The sequence below is a fragment of the Glycine max genome, chromosome 4 (genome assembly GCF_000004515.6).
Source record: "Glycine max cultivar Williams 82 chromosome 4, Glycine_max_v4.0, whole genome shotgun sequence".
NCBI classification, from domain to species: domain Eukaryota; kingdom Viridiplantae; phylum Streptophyta; class Magnoliopsida; order Fabales; family Fabaceae; genus Glycine; species Glycine max.
In genome coordinates, this window is record NC_016091.4 from 1,345,648 (window position 1) to 1,371,745 (window position 26,098).

General features: G+C 32.1%; 2 protein-coding genes and 2 pseudogenes across 17 annotated transcripts; all 4 read right to left on the reverse strand.

The window, feature by feature from the left end:
- Window positions 1-3,203: 3,203 nt before the first annotated feature.
- LOC100790922 (protein NLP4) lies at window positions 3,204-7,979 on the reverse strand. Of its 11 annotated transcripts, none has more exons than XM_014774409.3 (5): window positions 7,822-7,979; window positions 6,413-7,443; window positions 5,926-5,973; window positions 4,936-5,842; window positions 3,204-4,281 (listed from the first exon to the last, which is right to left on the reverse strand). In XM_014774409.3, the coding sequence occupies exons 2-5, from the start codon at window positions 7,304-7,306 to the stop codon at window positions 3,407-3,409; spliced, it is 2,724 nt and encodes a 907-aa protein (XP_014629895.1). In that variant the 5' UTR covers window positions 7,307-7,443; window positions 7,822-7,979; the 3' UTR covers window positions 3,204-3,406. The 11 variants fall into 11 exon arrangements, with proteins under 11 accessions (XP_014629895.1, XP_006577936.1, XP_006577938.1 ...); XM_006577873.4 differs by having other exon boundaries at window positions 4,936-5,845; XM_006577875.4 differs by having other exon boundaries at window positions 4,936-5,845; window positions 6,413-7,440; window positions 7,822-7,978.
- An 8,151-nt stretch (window positions 7,980-16,130) lies between these two features.
- Window positions 16,131-20,351, reverse strand: CAT4 (catalase). Its single transcript, NM_001250642.2, has 8 exons — window positions 20,281-20,351; window positions 19,970-20,066; window positions 18,935-19,212; window positions 17,667-18,443; window positions 17,389-17,478; window positions 16,803-16,870; window positions 16,616-16,709; window positions 16,131-16,502 (listed from the first exon to the last, which is right to left on the reverse strand). Exons 1-8 carry the CDS (start codon window positions 20,293-20,295, stop codon window positions 16,443-16,445), a joined length of 1,479 nt encoding a protein of 492 aa, NP_001237571.1. The 5' UTR covers window positions 20,296-20,351; the 3' UTR covers window positions 16,131-16,442.
- On the reverse strand, window positions 16,259-26,098 carry LOC124188258 (uncharacterized; annotated as a pseudogene). 3 transcript variants are annotated; one of them, NR_174697.1, is made up of 12 exons: window positions 25,678-26,098; window positions 25,105-25,246; window positions 24,378-24,488; window positions 24,216-24,278; window positions 23,996-24,076; window positions 19,970-20,066; window positions 18,935-19,212; window positions 17,667-18,443; window positions 17,389-17,478; window positions 16,803-16,870; window positions 16,616-16,709; window positions 16,259-16,502 (listed from the first exon to the last, which is right to left on the reverse strand). The product of NR_174697.1 is annotated as an uncharacterized protein, transcript variant 2 (transcript). The 3 variants fall into 3 exon arrangements; NR_174696.1 differs by having other exon boundaries at window positions 25,100-25,421; NR_174698.1 differs by lacking the exon at window positions 25,678-26,098 and having other exon boundaries at window positions 25,105-25,333.
- Window positions 23,727-26,098, reverse strand: LOC124188257 (thiamine thiazole synthase 2, chloroplastic pseudogene; annotated as a pseudogene). Of its 2 annotated transcripts, none has more exons than NR_174694.1 (5): window positions 25,678-26,098; window positions 25,105-25,421; window positions 24,378-24,488; window positions 24,216-24,278; window positions 23,727-24,076 (listed from the first exon to the last, which is right to left on the reverse strand). The product of NR_174694.1 is annotated as a thiamine thiazole synthase 2, chloroplastic pseudogene, transcript variant 1 (transcript). The 2 variants fall into 2 exon arrangements; NR_174695.1 differs by having other exon boundaries at window positions 25,100-25,421.

Genomic DNA, 26,098 nt, shown 5'->3' on the forward strand with positions numbered 1-26,098 from the left:
ATCAAAATCTATGTCAGATTAGATCTAGTTAATGAGACATTGGTCAACATACGAGCACCCAAGTAACAAACACGAGCACCGCTTCTTTCTTCTTCTTTTTTTCGCGGAGAGTAAAGGACATATTATTTTATAATTTGAGTATCTTTCTATCCCCGAGATGTTATAAGTATTTCCAACAAAAATGGTTTTTCGTTGGTGTAATTGCCAGAAAGTTGACATAAAGAAATGAAGCAGAGCACCATATGCCATTTTCATCCTGAGGTAGCGGAAAAAAAGGCGCACTGGAGTCTGTGACGCAAGAAAATGAGTCGACTTAATCGCTAATATAATATAAATATATATAATGCATTAAGAAAACACTTTAGACGTCACAACACTAGTAGGATAGTCACCAACTACGAATTTATAAGTGATGTAAGCATTCATAAAATAAAAATTGAACAATATTTAATGTATGCTATTTGCGCCGTTCCTTTAATTTATCCATTACGATTAGACATATTGAATAGTTTAATTTAATTCATTGTCACTTTACACTTATTTAACATATTATATTATTAAGAGTTTAACTTCTCAGTCCTTTCATAAAAAAAAGTTTAACTTCTTTATAACATAATTAAATTTTTTGATAATTTTGAAAATACATTATTAATTATGGAGTAAAAATGTTATAATGTAAAAAGTTGTACATTAAAAAATAAAAAATAAATCCTACGTTAGATTCATTTATTTATTTTATTACATTTATCCGTACCCCTTGATGTTCATAAAGTTGTCTTAAAACTAACACCTTGCTTATTCTTGCACAATTGCCTGCCAGTAGAATATAATTGGGTGGATGATTCGTTATTGGAGTAGATAGCAACAACCATCTCATCTGCGAGAAATCATCCTTTTCTCAACAATGTCTTTGTCATTTGATTTGATTCCATAGCGCTTCGTTAGATAGGAACAGATTTGATATTGATAATTCTCAGATAGAGTATTAGAACGAAAAAATCTATATTGATTCTAAGCGGAATGAATGTATCTCTGCATGTGAGTTCAATGCAATCTCAGTTAACTTCAGAGTGCAGTTGGATACTTGGATAATAATAATGAGTGTCACCTGAGCAATAATTAGAGCAATTGCTGTTACTGTTTATTCTTGCAATAAGTTGGGCTTATATAACTATACTTCAGAGTGCATGAATAACACCTAGCTTTTACTGTTTAATTGTCATCAAAACTAGAGCAATTGCTGACTGCTGAGGCAAGAGAGTATTGTCATATAAGCCCGGAGTCATCTGACCCAACTTGCAACAAAATATAGGCAATTTGATTCCTGTACTTCTTGAATTCCTTCCTGCACCAAAGCAATTATTTGTTGTTTTAGTCACGTAATTTTAAATCAATTATTTGTTGTTTTAATCTTCAACGTAATTTTAAAATTTATTTAGGTAAAATTAAAAGCTAATTCAAATGCACACATGATAGAATTACAACTTTTTATAATGTCTTGCTGTAAGAATTTATCTAGGTTAATTTGGGTTGAATTTGATGAAATCTTTCGTCTAACCCAATCAAATTTGAATGAGTTAATTTGAGTTAGTTTTCTAAGAAGAAAAAAGTAAAATTTAACCGAAATCAATCCATTTGTAAACCATTTTAGTTATGTTGGATTGGGTTAATGGATCTAAACATTTAAATTTGTCTACAATTTTTTAAAATCCCATAATTTTTATAAGCTAACATTTTTATTAGATGAAATATTGAATGCATTACTTATAATTGATATGTGTAGTCAAATAGTAAAAAAATTAAGGAAGGAATCATTTGAATAATTATATATTGAGTAAATTACATTTGTCCCCCAGATATTTAAGAAAATTGTGCATGTCTTTCTTTTGTTTTTAAAACCTACATAAATCTTCTAAATGTTGTCTAAATATTTGATAGTAAGAAGTCATGTGTGTTAACAATTTTGATTAAAAAAGACAAATATATTTTTCATTCCCATCAATATGGAAATGTTTACATGCAAAAAAAAATTATCTATTTTTGTACTCACAAAATTTGAATTTGTTAGTTTTTACCCAAAGCTAGAGTTGAATATATTCAAACCTACATGTATGTTATTGTATAAAGTATCAAGTTTTTTTAAAAAAAATTATATCATTCTTTAGCATTTTTTTAATCAAAATTGTTAAGAGACATGACTTGTTACTATTAAATGGTCAGTTAAACGATATAAGAAATTTATGTAAATTTTAAAAACAAAAAAAAAACATATGTAATTTCCTTAAATTTTAGAAAAGACATTTATAATTTTATTAAATCTTATATGTTTTTTCAAAAAGAGAATTACATGTAGAGATATGCATAATTTACTCTTCTACATTTATACATATTAGTTGTATAATTTATTATATACTTCAATATTTATCCTTTATTACAAATAAATCATGATATAAAAAACAATTAATTGTTTTCACAAAATACACGGGTACATGAACTCCTTTGAACTTGAAAAAAAAATGTTTGCATTTAATAGTATCGTATCTTTTATTTTTGAATCATCAATACTAGCCCTGGTTGGTATTTCTCAGCTTCTTTTCTTATGCATTTGTCCTTGTTGCAACTTTATTAAACTAAAAGCGTACGGCCTCCAAGTTTGATAAAATACTGACATCCAAATCCAATTGTAAAGCAACTAATTAATTTGTTAGCTGAATTCTCAAAGTTGTATGTGTATCATGGATCTAGATAACCCAGTGGAAATGTGATGGAGACAAATAATGGAAACGACAACTACATACATGATTGCTGCGTTGGACACAACATTTGACAAATCTCATTTGGAGTTTCGGTTAAAATAAACGATACTTTATGCAAGAAATTATCGAAATATTATTTGCCTTCGTATTATTTCCTTCCAAGAGAAATCCAAAACTGAAGATAGCCCTTGACAAGTATGATAACTACATAAAGAATTTTCTTTAGGTGTAATCCAGAGAAGGGAAAAAAAGAGATCGCATATTAGTTTAAGTGTGTCTGTATTATCGTTATCCTACTTTCCAAGGCAATCAATCAAACATGAAAGGGGAAAAAAATCATTGGATTGGTGTTCATCCTTCTTTGAAACGTAATCCAAAACTCACTATAAGTAGTTAAGATTTAGATATGTATTAGCCGAACTCTTAATTGGAGAAACTCAATGAGAATTAAATCGCACAAATGGTATTATATAATACTACCAAACAAACAAAAGCTGAATTTGCTTATTGCTTGGAGCACAAGGATAAGCAAAAGTTTATCCTTACATTCTGCCAAAATAATAAAAAAAAATTAAAAAAAAAAGAATTGTTCCTTTTCTAAGATTGATTCACGTACATGACAAAGGATCTTATAATTTACAATCAATCTGTTATCTAAATTCTAAAGAACTTCTCATACTATGACTAGAAGGTTGTAGACTAAGTTTGATGGTACCACTCTCGGAAGATTGACAAACATCAATGCACTCCTCTAAATCAGCATCACAAGTGAGTAGTACCCACTCACAGTCATCATCCAAGTATTTGACATCAAATTTGCTCATGTCACTCACATTAAATCTCCTTGCAATTTCCTGCAGAAGATCTTCATAGCCCCAACTCTTCGGCATCCGAAACCGGGTTTTCTCATCTCCATATGCGACTTTTACTCTGTGAGAATCCACCTTGCTGCTACTGGTTTTCAATAAAGGCTGTTGATACTGAGTTTTAGGGTGTTCACCAAGTGTTTCCTGGCTTTGTGATCTTGGCAAGAGCTTTGCTCTATCTTGACTAAGGCTTTTAAGCTCTGCCTCGCTACTGATCCTCTTCAACACAACACCAGCAGAATCTTCACTAACCGTGGTGGAAACTTTGTTACCAGCACCGTTAGCTGTGCGATGCTGTTGTAGCTCTGACATGCTGGAGCAGGAATGGCTTGAAATGGAACTCTGACTGCACGATGAAGATGGCGATTTTGATGCACCTTCTGGGCTCAATGAGCCATGATCTGGCTGTGTGCTTGTTGAGTTTGGATAATCACTTTGATTCAAAGTTGAGAAGAAGCCAGTTCCTGATAAATTTGGAGAAGCTAGATCCGGGAAGTTTGAATAGAAGGAACCGATTTGAAATGCACCAGAGGCACCTTGAACTGAGTTGATGACAAGTTGAAGTTTTTGTAGAGAGTGACCAACCTTTTTGATCTTTCGAGAAGGCCAACGCTTTATCCCATGTTGCCGGCAGATCCTTTTCAAAGTTGTAGTACAAACTGGAAATTGTTTAATTTAAAAGATGGTTGGTTATAATGGAAGACAACTAATAGATATGCACAAAAAATTAACAGGTAAAACACTATTATACATGAATGTAATCAGAGCTTTTTCTGTTTTGGCCATGTGGGCAAAGCTAATAAAAATTACTAATTTAAAAATAATATGTCAGAGAACTGAACTATATGAAATTTAGAGCCAATTTGAATAAGCTTCTCAATAAATACTTATAAGAGAAGAAGATGAAATGAATTAAGGAAGTGAGATGAATCAAACTCCTCACACAAGTTAAAATCAACTTATACAGTAACTTCTTTAGAAAAGCTCCCTCGTTTACCTTCTTCTTATAGTACCTATAAACTTAGAAAAGTCTTAAAGTAGGGTTTTATAATTGAAAAGTTCCCATAAGCTAAATACTAATCCAATAGGGATATGAAGTTTAATTTTATGTTTGGTGCATTATAAGAATAAAACAGTGCAAGACATGAATGAGGTTGAAAAAGTGTCTTGTCTTGGTTCTACTAGAAAAGTTGGAATAAACGAGAATAGAATAGAACCTTTCAGTTCAGTTCTGTCCTATCTGCAAGTCAAACAGCACCTAATGTTTGCACACAAAAACTGAAAGAGGAAACATGGTTGAGCACAAGGCTTACCACCAATATTCTTGGCAGCATCTTTTAGGCTTCCAGCAAAATATTGTCTAAGAACTTGCAAAGTGATAGTTTTCTCTGCTTTGGCACGTCTTCTCTCTCCAGTTTTATTTGTTCCCAAACTTGATAAGTTACCCTCAACAGACGTAGAACACTCCTTAACACAGTCAAGGTTTCCTTTTAAAATAGGACTTTCTTGTTGCTGCCTTAGGTCAGAGAATTTTCTACCCATTGTTTCACTTGATTTTTCTTCAGCATCCAATGAGGCGACCATCCCTTTGTATTGGGGTTCCGAAAAAATTGCATTCCTAGCAAATCCACTATCTGCAAGGGCTATCACTTCATCAACTGACAAGTTAGCTTCCTCTAATTCCTTGTCTCTTATAACGCGCAGGCTGCGACAAACCCTTTGTATAATGATGGACAGTGCAGTAAGCATCTTTCTCTGCTCTTCACTGTCATTGCAATCTACAGGCAAGAAGAACTCTAGAACAAAGTCATCTGTGCTATTATAGATGCTTCGAAGGCGTATGGCAACAGCAGCGTGCAATCCAAACAATCTTGCATAATGAGACAGTGGATAGTCTTTCTTGCTTAAGGAAGTTATGTCATCTGAGAAGCACGGCTGGTTTGTCATAAAAGCTCCCCCAGCAACACCTTCACCTTTTAACAAGTGATGCTCAGTGCAAGCCTCATGAAAAGACCTAATAGAGGGATCACCAACATAGCAAGCATGCTCCACAGGAGATATGCAGAGTAGATAATTATCTTCAGAGTGCCGGCACCCCTCTTTGCCTTGTTGTACACATGGGACCCAAGTTTGAGCTAAAGGTAATCTGTGCATTTCACAAGCAGATCTCAACACCTCATAAATCTCAGGTAGTGCAGCTTCATAGGTCCTATTGCATGCCTGCTAAAATAAAAAACAGTTGTCACAAGGGGAATTGCAAACTTAAGTTCATTAAAATACTACAGAATTGGATTTTCGTTTACCTTCACATTCTGAATACTTAATTGTTTTGAGCTTCTAAGATCAACAGCCTGCAAGTTAACAACATTCCTCCAATCTTCAAACTATTACTAATGAGTTTTGATGAGCTTTTCATATTTGGCTTGTTAAGTGTTTTAAGCCATAAGCATTTATACCAAAACATGTAAAAATAGAGCAATTCAATTCAATGACAACTCATAAGAGGGTAAACATCAGATAACCATGAAAATAGGGGTTCACAAAAAGGAACATGGCATATTTTGTGGATTCCTGGGGGTGTCCAGGAATAAAAGGGACGTAGAAAGAAAATTTCTTGACCAGTTTTATCCCATCAGAAACAGCAAAATAGCATGTTTAAAGCAAGCTAAGATAAAATCTCACAGTTCCAAAACCTTGGTTCAACTTTTCCCGGGATATTTACCTACACACTTCTGTATTCTTGAATGGATAACACAATAGAAATTCATGCAAATAGGAAAGGAGAATAACCTCAAGTGCTTTGCAAACACTCTCAAGTTCAGGACCATAGTTGATCTGCTGAGTAGTCATCACAACCTCAATAACCCCCAAGCACGTCTTGCTTCCTTGTTCAAAGATTGGAACCGCCACCGTTCCACGCACATCATACTCTTGAGCATGGTCAACTCTTGGATACTCATCACTCCTAAAGAATCTAACATCAGGAGTCCACTCAGGAACCTTGTACCTAAACACTCGACCAGGCAATCCCCGCGCCAACTCCTTGGAGTCACTCTCCTCTGCAGAGAACTCATATGTCACAGAGATTTCGCGGTACTTTGCAAGATTCAGAGACTTGGATTCAAGTGAGAACAGAAGGTCATCAGCCGCAAGAATCGGCCTACCCTCTTTATGAATTGGCACCCAAATCTGTATAAGCATATCTTTGTTCCTGTTGTAATCTTTGATCCACATGAGGGCCCTTATTAGCTTCTCCATTATAGAAGGCCCAGGTCCAGGACTAGGTATGGGTGAGGGTGCAAACCACCACCTTCTGACACCTTCAGATACACCTTCAACTGAATGAGTCTCAGACTGAAACTGCTGACTATAACCACCACCAGCAACAACACTAACGATGTTGTTATGACTTTCTTGTTGAGTCCCAAAAGCAGCATCCTGGGATTTATTGTGGTTGGTCTCCAAGGCAGGCCAGGATAATGAAGGGTCAAAGAGGGGATTGGAAAAGGAAGGACTTTGCAGCAAGAAGTCAGATACATCGGCAGAGGCTTCCAACCAGCACCCATCTAAGAAAAACTCACCCATGTAATCAAAATCCATTGAAGTTGCTGTTGTTGTTGTTCCATCAGGTGGTGGAGCTTCCATCATGGTAGCAGCAGATGATGTCACACCACTATCTCCCATCGTGGGTGGCTACTACAACAACAAAAACAACAAGTCTCACCTCCCAAACAGATCTCAAAATCCTTGTCTTGTCAAAAGAGAAAAACAGTCCAGGATAGGATCATATCTGTCTGTCTTCACTCTTCAAACGTTGTCTTCTGTCCAAAGTTGTCAATAATGTCAGTAACAGAAGATTATATCTACCTATCTATCTATCTATCCTGCCAACGAATAATATGGAAAGAATAAGACATAGAGAGACAAAAAAAAAAACGATGTTTCTTTTTCTCCTGAATATCTGAACAGAGTCAAAAACAGTAAAAGTTGTGAATTTTGCAGAACCAACCCGAAAATTTTGACACCCACCCTACTCTCGGAAATAGAATGAATATATTCCCCGTGTAAATCCACAATCAAAAAGGAGGGAACGAAAGAGAAGAGAGTTGGACCAGAAAAAAACGGCGGCAGTGCTTAGAAAGATTCTCTCCCAACAACACTACACTTTTACTGCAAATGATATGCAAGATTCCACCCACCTCTAGTGAATGAAGCCAAACTCGTTCTATGCTATGTGGGGAAACAGCAGAACCCAACAAAGTGAAGTAAAGCTGAGAAGGAGAAAGCGAATACGAATAACTCGACATGTAAAGATTCTTGAAGATACCTCAACTTGGGTTCATGTTTTTTTATTATTTTTTATTGTTTGCAGTTTACACTCCACTGTTTACAGTTTACTATAATGTCCACCAAGTCCATGCTATCGCTAACCCCGAAATAATAATAATAAATAATGAAATACGATGTTTTTATGTACATGTTTCTTTTTTCATTTTATTCTTAAAAGTATTTTTTAAAATTTCTTTTTTTATCCTTATAGCTTGTATCTTCAACCAACCCAGCTCCTAAAAATTATCCAAAATTTAAAAACTATCCAACAATAATAAAATGTCACCAACAAGGTCCAACTTAATAGGTTGGTTAAATTTATTTTGTTGGAAATTTGTATGCCTCGAAATTAGTCTCATAATTTTTGAGGGGTTTCTTACTTTTAGCAAAAAGTTAAAAAAAAAATGTCAACTAAAGAAGTTGTCTATGGAAGTAAACAAGAATTTTTATAGTGGTGAAAATGAGTGGGGAGGCAGCCCCACCAGAAGACAAGAAGGAAGCATTGTATAGTATGTTAGTAGAAGGAAGGAGCCACACAAAGGTGATGATTCCAACCCAAGAGGGAGAAGATAACTAAGTCCTACCCCACATAACCCAACCCAGTTGTGTTTCACTTTGGAACTCTCGTTCTCCCGCTAAAGTCAAACCAGAACCCCAAGTAAACTAAGCTCAACACAAGGCACGTTGTATCTCCATGATCTTTCTTATCATGAAAAAGTAGTAGGATGGAGACACATCCTAAATATTACCGGACAGGCTGTTAATGGTTTATGGCATGTTAAAACTTTTCACTCAAATTATAAATAATTCTACACGGTTGCAACTCTTTAATTAGTTCTGAAGCATCGGGAGACGTTTCTCCAAAGGATTGTTTATCAAGCAAAGAAAGTTAAGATATTTGAATCCTCACCCTTAAGAATATGAGAATTCACACTAGTAACATTTTTTTTTTACACATTTTTTTATATACTATACTTTTCGACACTTTATATATATATATATATATATATATATTAAAATGATAAAATTTATGAATCTTATATCATATTTAATGATTTTTTTCTTATTTTTTATTTCAATAATGCTAACTATTTAAAAACAACATATTAAAAAAAGTATTTTGCTAACACTTCTCTTCTTACTAAATCTTTGACTACTTTTCTTAACTCTCCATATAGGAATTCATACAAAATCCTTAACAATTTGTGTTCTATCTTTATGATTGATGATGCATTCCAGTTCACTATTTCCATGCGCTGAGCATTCTTTTTTCTTTATTTTTTATTTATTCTGATACTAAATAAGTTTAATTGCTGGAATCAGAATCCTTGGAAGTGGGTAAAAGGAGTGTGGCTGTTGCTCGTCCCATATTTTCCACGATCTCTGCAATTTGCCGATTCCTTTTTTTCTTTCTTTTTTCTTTTGGCCCACAAACGTATTAAAATGTAATTAAGAAATAAATAATTCTGGCTCACGCTCGAATGGGACCCCTGGGTTTTTTTTTTTTTTTTTACTTTAGTTTAGGGAAGCTAATTTCATTTATAAAAGAATGTTTTTGAAATAGATCTATATATGTCAAATATTTAGATTGAGTTCAATCCTTTAATTTGAGAAATAATTTTCTCTCTTCTTTTTAATATTTATCACTTTAAAATTTTCCACTAGAACTAAGGAAATCAACAATTATCCTAAACTCTATAAAGGAAATTAACTATGGAATTAATATATTACCTTTTATAGTACTTTTATTTTAATACTTTCTCTCGAAAAGAAGAAAATAGTTTATTTTTAAAAATTCTAATATTAAATTCTTTGAAGAAAGTGTAGAGAAAGTTTTTAAAAAATAATAAATATTTCCTTGTTACAGTATTATAAAATGATAAGTATTTTAAAACAAAAAAAAATTACTAAGATTGCAAGTATTTCATATATATTAATGGATCGACTCAACTTATTTTAAGACCTAATTTTACAAGGCTTATATGTTTACATAACTGCCAGATGGTAGAATAGAGGTGAGATTCAAAACCAACGATAGTCAGACCGAATTTTCTTAAATTTAAATTAAAAATGCTTAATCAACTAAAAAAATTGAAGAACCAAAATCACGCGTAGACTAAATTAAAAAGATAAAAAAATATATAATCAACGCTATTCATTTCGTATTAGTTCGTCTCATTTCAGCATTAACAAATCATAACTATATTAACAATTTCTCGTTGTCAATGACGTGAGGAGCCTCCGCATTGACTCAGTCATGCTCATGCATTACAAGTCGAAAGAAACTCGAGAAAATAAAAAAGAATTGTTTGATTTGCATGCAGATTATGACGTGTGATTAGGAGAATTTCTTCTAATTTTATTACAAGATGTAGAAAGATCTCAACTTTTTGCCATGAATCTTTACTAAAAAAAAGTTTGAATTTGCCATTGAATTATCAGAAAGCAGTAGTATATTTAAGGATTACGCTACGTATTACTATTATAAGTACATGTTTCATTGACAGAAGTTATATATGTCGGAGTGAAACCGACAGTAGTAGTTGTTTATTAGGTTGTTGATTGGAGTTTAATTTATGTAAAAGAAATATTGTAAATTTTAATCTAATTCAAAAAATTATTTGAGCTAATTTAACAAAAACGATTTTTCCATCACAATATACAAAATATTTTAATGGTATTGGTAAGGATATGTATAGAATTTTTTTATGCTTTGGATATATATATATATATATATATATATATATATATATATATATATATATATATATATATATATATATATATATATATGTATAGATTTAAATGAATTTCAAATGTTGCAGGGCATAACTCCTCCATCCATGCATCATACAGGGAAACGAGATTGTAGTTAAGATTTGAGATTCTCAATAATCTTAAGAATCGAAGTCTCACATTTTTATAGATTTCGGCATAATTTGGAATGATTGAAATCAAAATCATATAAGATGATAAGAGAAAAAAGTTATGAAGAAATACAGTAATTTTAATAGTTTAATGTTTATGTATTCAGCATATAAAATAATTTATCCAATTATACAATCACACATTATTTCACATTGCAAGTATATCACGTTAAATCTACAAAAATAAAAGTGGTCTATTTTCAACTTGCTGTGTCCAACATTAAGAAATTGATATGCAAAATGACATCAGTAGTGAGTTTGCGTTTACGAGTGAAAATAGTAAACTGGGCGCGAGATTCCCCATCCAATTGTTTAAAGTACTAAAATGGCTGGTGATGAGGCCATTAACGAAGGAGATCCACCAATCCATCCATCCACCACAAAACCTGACAACGACAATATTCGGTCTCATACGGCAACCCCAACCGAATCCTCGAAATGAAAAGCAATGTCTCTTTCTCTGTGCTGGAGAGATGACGTCGAAATAATAATCTATACCATTTCATTTGTAGCAATGTCTCATTATTATTATTATTATTAATTGAAGGGTTTGGCTTGGATGTATACCGCATTCAGATTAGGTTACAACATGTGATGTACTTCTGCATGTACTATGGTATTACCATTTCGCTGTTGCTCCATGCTAGCCAACATGGGAGTATGGGACTAAGAATAAAGATCTATGGACACTTTTACTCTAACATCTAGAAAAGATAAGGAGGAAAATGAGAAAAAAAAATGTAAGTATAATATATAATTAATATAGTATTTTTGAATGGTTGTCATGATGTAAAATATTTATTGATTTTATAAACAATGAATCTTTACTAAAAAACAGTTTTTTTAATAATTTTTTTTCAATCATTTTTTCATTAGATTTTATAAGATTCGGATCAAAATCTTAGTTAAAATGTTTAAGCATAATTTTATTTAGATCGACGACATTCATATATAATTAATTATAATTTTTTAGATATATAAAAGGAAATAATATATGTTTGAGAAATTCTTAGAATGATAGGTATTTATCATAACCGGTTGAGTCCAAAATAATAATTACTCAGATATCTTTATCTTTGGTCATGAACCTCCATTGGGTTTTTAATTCATCACTTAACTCTATTGTTTTCGCATTCGAATCTAAGAAAAATAAAAATAGAAATTAATAATTCGAAATCCAATACGAAGGATTTTTCTAAAAACAAATGTTAATGCATGATAGAAACAATATTTTAAATAAAATATTCGAAGTATGTATATAAGTTTTGTTTGTTTAGAGAAATAAAAGGCAAAAAATATACGGCTAACAGGAAATCTTGAAATTTAAATTATAGAGGAAAAAGAATTTGGATTTTTATTTTTCATTTTTCTTCAACTAAAAAAAAAATATTCTTTTTTTTAATCCAAAGTAGTGTTGGAAATAGCATATATAGGGCACGCGAATTTGGGCCCGATCAATGAAATTCATCCTTGATCCTAAATATCTCTCTGCTTACCTCCCCCTTTGTGATCGATCCTTTCTAGACAAAAGGCACATGACCAACGCCTATATAATATTTCTGAGTTTGGTGACAGTTTTGATTACTCTCGGCAAAGAAACTACATAGAATGTTCATGACAACGAACCGTACCACAGCAGTGCCTTTATCTTCCTAAAGATTATTTGAAGATAGTTCCTATCGTATATAGATTTGATTTTATTCGGGTTTTGTATTGAAAAATAATAAAATTACTTGTGTTTATATTATTGCTACGTTAACTTTGGAAATACAGATGGTGCATTTCTTCCCGTGTTAGTTAACAAATGATTTGCAATCTTTTTAATCATTATTATTACCAGTGTGTTTGATTTCACGTTCTAGATGTGATTTTCGAAACTCCTTAAGGAGTAGTTTCTACATCTCAAACAGCATTCCTTCTTAACGAGTTTCCAAACATTTTATAACCCAGAATCTATAACTTGTTGTCTATGACTACGACAGAGGAAAGTGTAATGAGTTATCTGAAAAGGGAAAAAGGTTATAGGGCTAAAAATTGGTGGTAGCAAGAAATCGATGGTTGCTTTGAACGAGTAGTGTTGGTAACTGGAACGGGACCATACACAACTTGTAGGGGACTCCAAAAATGGCCACTTCTGCTGTCATTGTTGTTGTTATTTTCCAACTCCTAATGTACTACGTCGTTGATTAGATCATTACTCCTTCCTATCAAAACACAACCATATAATCCTGATCGATGCAATCAACTTTGCTGCATTACACGACTAAGACATGTTCTTTTTGTGTTTTCTGATGGTGGTGGTATGATTATCAAACTCTCGAGTTAACTCGTTAACTCTTACGAGTTTACGAGTCAACTTGTGGTCTGCGAGTTGACTTTTGAGTAAACTTTTTTTTAGTACACTCTCTATAAACTCTAAGTAAACTCGGTAGACTCTTGCGTTTACGATCGAGTCAACGAGTTAGTAAATTAAAAAAATTAGACTAAAATATAAGTTATTTTTTATTATTTTCTATCTATTTAGCATTCAACTTACCTTCCTCTAGTGTGTTATTCTCAAATGCTGAAATACAAAATTTTTACCTTTTAACAATATCAAACTCTTGTTCTCTAATAACATCAAACCCTTGATGAGAATAATCTATCACTACTATAATGTCTACAAGTTATTATCTAGTATTGATGTATTATTATTAGACTTTGTTATTTAAATATTTTGAACTTTATGATTTACTGTTTTGCTTTATTATATTGTTGAAATGTTTAATTAGTATGTTATTTATAAATATTGTATTATTTTTATATGAAGTAAACTCTTACAAATTGAGTCACTAATCGAATTTATAAAACTCACAAGTATAGTAAATTCTCTCGAGTTTGACAACCTTGAGTGGTGGTACAGGGATGGAATACATTAAAGAAACGATAGGCCCAACTAAAAGATCATTCAGGCCCGTAAGTGGTCCCCGCGCGTGGAAACGGAAGGCCCAACCCGGAAAAGGACCCGAAAAATCTTGCTATGCTAGTAACGATAAGGGACAGTTGTCCTTCTAGGAGTGGAGGAAAGATATAGCAAAAAAACAAAAAAGGATTCTGTAAGGATGGAGAGAGGTGCTGGATAACATTCTGCACCTGGAATATTCCTTTTAGAGAACTACGTGTACATGGATGTTAATTGAATTATATACATGCCTTAAAAAAATTGTAATAATTAAGATTCTATTTTATTATATGAAATTAAATTATAGAGATTTGAATTTCTTTAACTAAAGAAAAGTTATATAGAAATAAATTATGGGAATTATGATATATAATTTCTATGTCTCCTGATTTAATAGTATATTCTATCAAAATTCAATTTAAATTAAGATTAACTAAACTTAAAACTCAATAAGATGTGGTGTTGTTGTAAATTCTTTAATATATATCTTTAATTTTTACGCATAAAAAAATTAGATAAATGATAATAAGTATTTTAAGGATATTAATTAAAAAACTTTAAATAAAAATATTTTATTAGAAAATAAAAAAAATTATATTATCCTTGATTTTTTTATATTTTTTTTATGATTTACATAATAGATATTTTTTTTTGTTTAATTCATTAATCAATGTCTCAAATGTACTGGTTCTTAATAAATAAAAAAACTAATATCATACTTCACCGTGGCTTCAAGAAGCAAAACAATGTGCTAGCTAGCTAGCTCGCCTAGGTTCTTCTTCCTTAAATGGGTTATGTACTATGGTTTCTACTCTTGTTGAGATGAGACTATTGTTGTTAGTGAATGTCTTTAATGTAGGTTTTATCTGCCCGTAGCTATTGTTTATTTTTCTTACTCTGTAAAAGAAGAAAAATTGGCATCATACCTAAAAAAAAAAATACTAACACATTATAAATTCTATTCATCTCGTTTTCTTTATCATTTAAGATCAAATAATATATACATATTATGAATTCAATTGATTAAACAAAATATGAGAATTATTTTAAACTTTTTTATTCCTAAAAAAATAATAGACATATTAAGAAGACAATTAACTATGATAATTCCCACAATAAAATAATTTCATAACTGTTTAGTGAAATCTCATCAAATCCATTCAAACATGAAGTCTTTGGTTTACACAATGAGTGTTTACTTTTAAACTTATGAATCCTATAATCAAATTCGTCAATGCGACACTTTATTTTCATATTTTATAATTATTTATTTATAATTTTTCAAAAATTTTAAAACAAATTTTAACTTTTTGAACCCGATAGACCCAAATGAAATCAACTCATTATTAATTGGGTTAGTTTTGACGAAAAAAAGGTGCAAATTTATCTAACCTAACTCAAATAAAGGTATTTCATCTATCCAAGCAACGGGATTTAATCAAATTTGACCCAAACCAATTGATGTACATTCCTAAATCATATATATTGATACTATAAAAGGTTTTTATACACTTCTCAGACATAGCAAATTGATTGACTCTATAAGAATATTTTTAATAGTAACTTTTTGAAGGATTTCTTAAGTAAAGGAACTATTTGTTATGATTTTTTTTATTGGAGGAAATCTATGTGATATGAAGAATTTCTTAAAAATAATATTTATATCTTCGACAAGAAATTGCTTTTTAGTAATAAAAAATAATATTTATTTGACAAATATCAACATCATAACTAAGTGAAAATAAAAAAATATAAAAGTGTAAGTTTTTTGAAATTTTGTAAAATTTATTACTATTAGAGAAAAATTGAACTAACATAAGAAACTGACGTAAGAAATTCTCATTAAAATACTTTAATAACCACTTTAAAACTTGTACACTAAACATGTTTTTTTATCAATTAATAGTAGAATACTTTAATATTTACAATAAACGTCTATTAAAATTTTTATGCTTCTTAATATTATAAAATATCAAATAATTTGAGACAATAGTCTACAAATAACAAATAAATGAGACAAAGGGAGCAATTCATAAAATCTGATACTCATGTTAACTCAGACGCAGGCCCGCCAACGTTTAGAAGCTCGTTAGCTTTAATTCAAATGAGGCACTTGAAATCCTTGATGATCATCTTCACAGTAATGAGCCAAAGAATTTTTATATTTTTTTATGCTTGAGATAAAGCACACAAAAAAAGGGATAAAAGTGTAAAACTGTAATCTGTAATGTGATAAATGATTATTTTTTTTTTGAAGGAATGTGATAAATAATATTAAGTAATAAGAAAATAAACAAAAAGAGAAATGATAGGTCTCAATAAGATATTTACCCTAGGTAATATAGTTACTCTTATTAGAATGCATCAGCGAAGATTTCATGTGAAGATTGATGCAACATATACCATAACAGCAGGAAACATGCCGAAAAGGTATATAAATACTAACAAATACAAACGGCATTTATTGAGATAGGTCAACGAGTTGCATTCATGGAGTTATGGGTACACACAACATAATATTGCAAGAAAAGGATTAGTTCTTTCAGGTAATCCAAAATCACATCCTTATCGTACTCTTTGCACGTCTGCAACTCTAACAATCATTCTGGAGTTGGCAACAACATTAAATATTTGGCCTCGTGCTGAGATGAGAAGCTATCTTTTGGCCTAGAGAACGGTCAGCCTGCATGACAATCCCGATCATGTGAGCAAACCATGCAGATTCATTTACACTCGACCCAGTAGTTTCTATAGTGACAAATTAGCATGTCTTAAATCTAAATCTTATAATCTCACCTGAGACCAGTATGATATCCAGACACTGCGGATCTCATGGGTGACCCGTGGGTCAGATAAAGCATCAACCCATCGGCGAGCAAATCTATCTTGCCTGCAAATTAGTAAAAAACCAGCAGAAAGAACCCAACATTAGACATCACCAAACACATTTCACATTGATCATATCATATTTTATAACAGGAACCTGTCAGGTGCCCAAGACCGGTATCTCTCTCCGGGCTGCTTGAAGTTGTTCTCCTTCTCAATTCCACACTGCAGTAAGAAGTAGAGTTGTTCATACCTTCTTGCACTAATTAATATAGGCAGCATTTCAACAGTTTACCAGTGTTATTTATTGTTTATCAACATCTTATCATTTGTTTTATAAAGCATTAATAATTAATCTCTTCTATCCAAAAGTAATGTTTAAAATAAACACAGCCTAATCTTGCGTTGATTGACACCTAACTTTATTAACAATAAAGAAACATTTAAGCAATGTTGTGGTTGCGGGTCCATTTATTTGCTTCCTTTCTAGTCAGATCAATTTTACAAAGTGTACTTTACATACAGAAGATTAAATTAGAAAACCATATCAAAGAAATATACATTTTGTCTAATGCTTTGAATGTTTTAGAAATTTTTATTAGAATTCTAAAATGTGTGGTTAGGTTTCTTAGCAAACAAAAACTGAAATGAACTTTGCAATCTAAACTGAAACCCATGGCAGGTGGATTCTTTCGCTAACAGATGTTCCACGTTTTCATATTAAGCAATTGATCAAAACTAACCTTTTCACGCCTTCCACTGCAGATAGCAGGAGGTATGGGGAACCTTTCTGCATGACGAACAGGATCATACCTTGAAGGGAAGTAATTGACCTATAAATTTGCAGAGCTCAGTCACAAGAAAAAAATGTGAATACTGAATAATGACAAAAGAATAGGCAGCAATATTACCCAATCAGCATGTGCATGAATAATCTAACAGCACTAAGTAGTTAACAAGGCAACCAGATTTTCAAACAGAAAACAAATAAGAAAATATAAGAAATTAAACATTAACTTACCTCCTCATCCCTGTGAATGAAATTCATGAAACCTTCATGATGATTATTGTGGTGAGCACACTTGGGAGCATTAGCAGGAAGTTGCAGATAGTTTGGTCCAAGTCTGTGCCTTTGTGAATCAGCATAAGAGAATATCCTGGTCTGAAGCATCTTATCATCTGAGTAGTATACACCAGGAACCACAATGGCAGGGCAAAATGCAAGTTGTTCATTCTCAGCAAAGAAATTATCTATGTTTTTATTCAGGACCAAGCGACCAACAGGCTGCAAGGGTATAATGTCCTCAGGCCAAGTCTTAGTAACATCAAGAGGGTCAAAGTCAAATTTGTCTTCATGCTCAGGATCTATTGTCTGAACGAACAGTTTCCACTCAGGATAGTTACCAGCAGCAATTGAATCATGAAGGTCTTGAGTGGCATGGCTGTGGTTGGCTCCTCCCACCTTAATGGCCTCTTCCTCCAATAGACACTTTATACCACTAGTGGTCTTCCAGTGAAATTTCACATACACTGCTTTCCCAGCCTTGTTGATCAGTGTGTATGTGTTAACTCCAAAACCATCCATATGCCTGTAATCTTGTGGAACACCCAAATCATCAAATAAAAAGGTGAACATGTGAAGGCTTTCTGGAAAGTGAGAGAAGAAGTCAAGGATCCTCCAATTCTCCTGGATGTGGTTCTTGGGATTGGGTTTAAGAGCATGAACCATATCTGGAAACTTCATGCCATCACGTACAAAGAAGACGGGAAGGTTGTTTCCAACAAGGTCAAAGTTACCCTGTTTCACAAAGTAAAATTAGGAATCATGTACAATACCAAACTACTACCATTACCATATCACCTTCTTTTCAAAACTTTATAGCATTTCAGAAACTCAACTAGAACCATCAGTTACAGTGAGAATTTCTTTAAAGATTAAACTATTCATTTGGTCCTATTAGTTGTCTCTATATGAAAAAATTGTTTTAGTCTCTATACATGCATAAAAGTTTAAGCTTTAGTCCCTAACAATAACAGCGGAGATTTTTTGTATGGTGGTATAAAACCACGACAAAAACTTTCTGACAATAATAAACCACTACAAAACAATGTCTAGTGACTTAAACTTACAATTTTGTCATATAGAGACTAAAAATTGAAATAGGTACAAAATGAATAGTTAAACATTCTTTAAAAGACATGAGAAATCTAAACAATTACAGTAATCATATTTATTCACTGAAAGTGGGAGATAGTTTTAAATTATGCTATATACTCATAAATCTTTACCTCTCTGGTGTAAAACTTCACGGCAAAACCTCGAGGGTCCCTCAAGGTTTCAGGGCTACCACGCTCATGAATGACAGTTGAGAAACGAACAATTACAGGCGTCTGAACTCCAGGGGCTCGAAGGAAATCTGCACATGTCAGGTGAGAAATGTCATGGGTGACCTCAAAGAAACCCTTTGCACTAGCGCCCCTGGCATGGACAACACGTTCTGGGATACGTTCCCTATCAAAATTTGCAAGCTTCTCCACAAGATGATAATCCTCCAGCAGAATTGGACCTGCCAAAAGGCGTCAAGTAATATAAATATTCTGATTAAATAATATTCATCCAAATTAAATCCTAGCTACATACAACAGAGTGACACAAACAGATAAATAAGCCACCACCCCATCAGAACCAAAAAAAAATCAGAAAAAAAAAGGGAAATGGAAGTGACCTAGGTATTCCTCCACTAATAAAAACACTCAATCTTTTTTCTACTTAATCGTAGCTAACATGCTACAACATAGTTAAATGAAAAAAAATATTAAACTAGGCACCAACATGCATAATCTCTATGGTAGGAATAAAGCAAAAAATCAATCTGTGCCACTTGATGTTGCATTCTGAATACTCAGTAAGCTCTAATTACCAATACTAATAGCTAATTACAAAAACCAGTGTCATTTACATATGGTTTTAACTCAGTTTCATCCCTAAAGTATATCTCTCTCCTAAATGGTCCTTAAAAGTAAGAAAATTATTTAAGTAGTCTGTCGAGTATTAGAAATCATAATAAGTTATAAGTAGTCCCCTAACTAATTAAAAATCTATAAAATTAGTCCTGAACGTTAGTGAAATATACCAACTGGTGGATGTTCAATATTTGAGGGATTAGTTCTATAATTTTATTACTTTTAGCACTTACTACACAATAAAACCCGTGAAATTATATTGTTTACCTCTAGTCTACTTCACTGGAATGAAATCAAGAGAAAGTTGAACAGTTTCATCAAACAAGATATCATTCAAATAATTTCAGCTAAGAATGATACCTCTAGCTCCAACGGTTAAAGAGGAGTTGTTGTTCCAAATAGGAGCACCAGAATTTGTAGTCCAGAAGGGAGAATTGAAGGCGCTGGATGGCCGGTGCTGCATCATATAAAACACTGGTGGTGGTAAGCAAACAGAGTCTAATAATCGATTCACACCACAGTAGTTGCTCAAATTCCAAAGAGTTCATCATAAGTTTTAGTTTAGATAGTATTAATCAAGAGTTGAACAAATGAAAGCTAAGAAGATATAGAGATTTTGCTAATGGTGTAATCGGAAAACATAAGGCAATAAAAGAAGAGAATAGCAATACCTTGTAGGGATCCATGGCAATGGTAGAGAGAGAAAGAAGAGGATGAGAATGGCAACGCTATATCACTTCGTGTGGTAATGGCGAGTCTTACCGCCTTATAAAGACTTTCCCTCTTTTCTCACTATTTTTTTTTTTCAAAACAAATTCCTTAATTGTCTTCTTTGTATTTTTATAAATATAATAATATCATCAGTGAATTTTCACGAGACGGACAGAAGTTATAGCCTTATTGGACACGGAAAATAAGATAAAAACAAAAATAAATTATAATATTTCTTAGTTAAAGAAAAAGTCTGTTTTAAAAAATTTAAATTAAAAAGATCATTTTTTTCAATTTAAAAATTAAAATTTTCTACCTCCTTAATTTTTCCTTTCCTGTCGAACAAACAATTTATCAAAGAGTTAGAACTTCTGTGTGTAATAACTAAAAAGTAAAAACGTGAAGGAATGAAAAATATCAAAGTCAAATCGAGCATTAAAAAAACTAAAAGATCATAAACATTTAATTCTTTGACGAGTTTCAAATTTATCATTTTAATAATTTTCAAAATAATTAAAAGCACATTCAGCTATTTTTCGTTTAAATTGATAACTTTCTAAATTTCATACTATACGTCTATACTTATCAAGAAAAAGAAACGAAAACGGCTTATTTTTATTATTATACATTTATACTTCTAATAAGAATTTACATTAAAAATTCAACTACATATTTCAATTTTATAATAATATATATAGGTTTTTCTATAAATAAATTTGTAACTTTTATATTTAATTTTTAATTTCTAATCAATTATGTTATTAATTTTTTAAAATAGATAAAAAAGAATGTAAATACATTTTAGCAACTATATAAAGATTTAAATGTATTAAATGTTTATCACATTAAAAAAAGTGTTAAGTGTTTTAAAAATATATATAAATAACTAATATTATTATTATTTTATGTATTCTAAAAAATTCAATAACTATTACTTAATTATCATAATAACTGTCATCATTTTTTAACTTTCTATTAAAAAATTTGTCTGCATATATCATGTTCATAACAGTATGAAACTATGAAATGTAGGATGATAATGATGGAAAATGGATTGTTTTAACGGGTGACAATAAATTTGAGTTTAATTATATTTTATGTCCATTTTATTTCACTTTTTTCTTTTCTTAAACTCAAATTTAGGACACTACCATTGATGAATACGCGAACTTATAGCGGATATTTTATGGAATGTAACAGCTAAGGACCACAACTATTATGATTATTATTATTAATCAATTAGTAATATTTTATGGTGGGAATGAAAAAACGATAGATAAGAGTGGAGACTCGAGAGAGTTGGATTAAGTTGAGAAAAATCGTTAAAATATTTGAGAACGTCATGCACTCATGGTTCCTTATCTTTGTTTCCGGCGTTTACTTCTATGTTTAGCCTTAGCAACAATTTCTGAGATGGTGACATGGACCATTCCTAACATGACACGCTACCTAAATTCCTTGAAACGTGTGCTCCCACCAAAATTATAGATTAAATCACTCAATTTGAAAAGAATCACTTACAATTTTAAATTATAAAAAAAACATAATATTTTTCATATCTTTATCTCATCAATTATTTTATATTTTTTTCTATTTCTCTTCATGGTATAAATTTTTCTTACAACTCCTCTCATTATACTTTATAACAAATTAGTATAATTTTTTGTGGATGAAATTCTATAGAATTATTTAGAAGCTGCATAAATCACAGATTCATGACGGTCCTTAGATGCACCCAAAGAGACAAATTTTGCTTTGGGGTCAGGGTGCATGTCATGCCAACCTTCGAGCTTTTCCTACTCTTTTTTTTATTTTAATTTTCAAAAAAAATATAGAGTTTAATTTTTAAGCATTAATAATGTAAACAAATTATATTTTTAATCATTAATTTGAAATCATGTAAGGTACAACTTTTTAGATCATTTTTTTAAATGATATCAAACTTATTGTGTATATATATTGATTATTAATTAATTAACAGCGTACAAATCTTAACAATATTACTCAAAAAGTTATTAATAAATGACTAGGTAATGACCGAGACACTTATTTAATAAATGAGATGTTCCTGGGCACATAAAGCTCAAGCACTTCAGTTTTATGTTCATAGTATATGGTAAAGTTGGACATCTTTTTTGCAATAATTGTTAGAGATTTCATCTTTGTTTCATGCATACTAAATGGATATGCATAAACGAATCACAGATGTATTTTGGGTTAATGCAAATATGATATTAGATTATGGCTATTTTGGTGACATTATTTCAATGGATATTACATATTATGCCAACGGTACAAACAGGTCATTTGCTTTGTTTTCCATTTTCAACTACTATGGGGGTGCGATAATTTTCAAAGCAATATTGTCCTATGATAAAATAATTGAATCATTTAAATGGTTGTTTGAGATATATATTCTTATAAATACACAGTCGTAAAAAACTCAAACGAAGTCATGACTAGGCAATGGTTGAGACACTTATTGAGGCAATGCCTAAGACTCGACATGATTTGTGTACTTGACACTTGTTACAAAATAAAATTAAACATCTTGGCAACTTGGTGAAAGGAAAAGGTTTTTTTTAAAAGAGAATTAAGCACTTTGGCCTAAATATTGATCTTAGAAATGTTCATGAAAATAACTAGATCAAACAAGTTCATGCAGTAAAAGAAAAATGATTGTTGTGTTAGATGAAGCAAACATTCACATTTGGGATGCGGAGTACTCAACTCAACGAAGCTTAAATTCTCATTTCAAATATTGTATGGAATCGAATGTAGATATTTTTCAATTATTTAAGCACTTTGAGTGAGTTGTTGAGGACAAGAGATGCAACTAGTTGACTTGGAGTTATTGGCAATTGCAAGGCTACTCTTAGTTAATCATAAATATATCATTACAATTTTATCAATATATATTTGATTAGTGCACGAAGGAAATGATAATTTCAGTTTACATTTTTTTCATTTGATATTGTATAGACATTTTACTTCGGTGATCTTTATCTAAGTATCTCTACTGGTTGACAGTGCAATCACTGCCTCCATACACTAATTTTGTTTAATTTCTTGGTTGTCTTTTGAGACCCTTTTACCAATAAAAAATGATTTGGTTTATTTGAATTACTACTAATTTTGTATATATAAAGTTATTTTAAAACAAGGATAATAGAGTGTTTATAAAGTTTTAGTTTATTATATTTTGTCCTTTTTTCCAAACAATGGAATGGAGCTTCATTCGATTTCACTATAATGTTAGGCCCCAATTTAGGAATTGTTTTTTAAGTTGTCTTTCCTCCTAATATAAAAATAAATAAATACTGTCAACTTATTACAAATTACTCCATATGTAATTTTAAAAGTAAATAATGCAAAAAAATAACGATCTTAACATACTGATAATTGATGATCAAATAATAATATAAAATATTTACTCTGTATGCCCATCATCAACAAGAAATTATAAGTAAAAAGAAACATGTAAAATACCAGGGAGAGCTATAGCCCTGGGATATAACCCCATGACTTTTCAGGTAGTGCTGCAAGAAATTATAAGTAAAAAGAAACATGTAAAATACCAGACACTACCAACAGATAACAGAGCCCTCGTTTTCTTGAGAAATAAATGTCCAATGTGTAAAAGAAAATGAAATTCAATATTCAATTTGAACTCACAAGGTGGTTTTGGACGCTCAGTACAAGACTTCCATCCTTGGAAAGCCAGGGAGACCAGAGATTAGTTTGGAGTTCAACTGACTGAAAGAATAAATAAACAATTGGTAATCTTAAAACAACTAGAGACACAAAAAGCATGCCAACTCAACCTAATTTTTTTAACATTTAAATAAAATTATCATTATAATCATGAATTGATTAACATGCATTCTTCACTCACTGTTTGGCGTTGCAAGGCACCCTCTAGCAAATCCACGTGCATAGGCCCCGAAGCATTCCACTCCTGCAATGGTAATTCATTGATTTCAAAGTAAAATCAATCTTCTTTTTTTAATTTCTCACAGAGAAGTCACATTTAATTTGACAAATTCTATATATGTACCTTCCCCAAGTGTGAGCCTAATAATTTGTAATGGGAATTCGTTGCAGACTCAAGATCACTTGCTGAAGGGTTTGGGCCATGAGAATGTGATCCTAAGTATACAATATAAGACTGCAACAAAGAAAAGACAAAACTTAAAAAACCACTGAAATTTATAAGCATAACTGGCACAAGCAAAAAATACCAAAGAAGCAACAATGAAATAAGGTGTAAAACAGAGAAACCCATTATATGTTCCTCAGTTCCTCTATGTGATGTGTCAACTTGAAGCTATGCTTTCACCTGCATATAGTTTCACTTGTTCTTGAAGTGATAAGTCAACAATGTGATAGAATTGGACTTCATTATGAAAGCAACATCGAACACAATCAATCAATCATGTAGGGAAACAAACTTTCAAAATCACTCTTCATGATGACTAAATCTTCAAAGTAAATAATTAGAAAATAATAAATTTAATTTTCAGATATTAAAGTAATAACCTTATCATGGGAGTACGCATGTATGATGCAAATTATTGTTGTAAATATAGCTCAAACAGTTTTGGGAAATAGATTGCTCACTTGGTATTTGTAACGGGCACATTTGTAAGCCCAAACAATTAATAAACTTGTTCTAAGCCCAAATAAATTAAAATCATAATTAAGTAGGGACCAAACAGAAAGAAAAGAAAAGCTATATATCTTGCTAATTTAAAAGTAAGTTTAATCATCAACAATTTCCTCACTGTCTGCAGAAGCGAAAATAAGCTGGGGTTCTTTCGTTCCAACTCCACACGTTCCATCAATTGCATTGTTCCTCCCCAACGGCTTCAATGCCAAATGAGCCACCTTCTGCTCTGATATCATCATCGCCCAAAACATCGGACCCTGCATATATAGTGAATAAGGGATTGAGAGAATGCAGAGAACCTGCGTAGAGTTTGGAAGGAGCAGAAGGCATGGTATAGTGTATGTTGTGTCTTCTGCTTTCACTTCCAACTCATTTTGTGGTAGAACAACGATGCAATAACACTTCTCAAGCTTTGAGGCCCAAGTTATTTTCCTGAAAAGTAAAAAAAAAAAACACTAAAACTAAGGAACAATTTCTTAATTACCAACTTTTTATTAGTTCATGCATTTTGTCGAACAACTAGTTAGCGAGAGCAAAACAAGCCGCATAGCACAAACAAATTGTATTTCAAAGCCAGTAACAACTCAAGGCTAAAACAAGAAGGATACTTCAGGGAAACATCAGAAGAATACCCAATAGAAGACGTGTTCTTTATACAATAATTACAGAGAAAATCAAGATGGATTACCAATTGAAGTTTGCCTTTGTTAACAATTCAGTGCCCAACGGCTTGCGAACCACCATGGCAGAGAAGAGTTGTCCGTCGTCACACAACGGTTGCCCTCGCACCAGACCAAGGAGACGCCGACCTGCAGCTTGGCCATGTCTCTCCTCGGAGAGACCAATGCCGTAGACCAACGCCTGCGTCGCCCGGATCTTCCAGCTGACCCAAGAGATCGACCACAAGTTCGACGGCAAGACCATCCGGTGGCTCTTGGAGCACGCCGAGTCGGCTATCATCAAGGCCACTGGCACGTTCAAAATATCAACCAGCTCATCCAACGAGAAAGAAGCCGCCTCTAACAAGAAGTGGAAACGCCCCTCAAACAAGAAGTGGAAACGCCCCTCAAGAGTTCGAGAGATCGCGGTTTAGCTGCTGCGCGTGGATG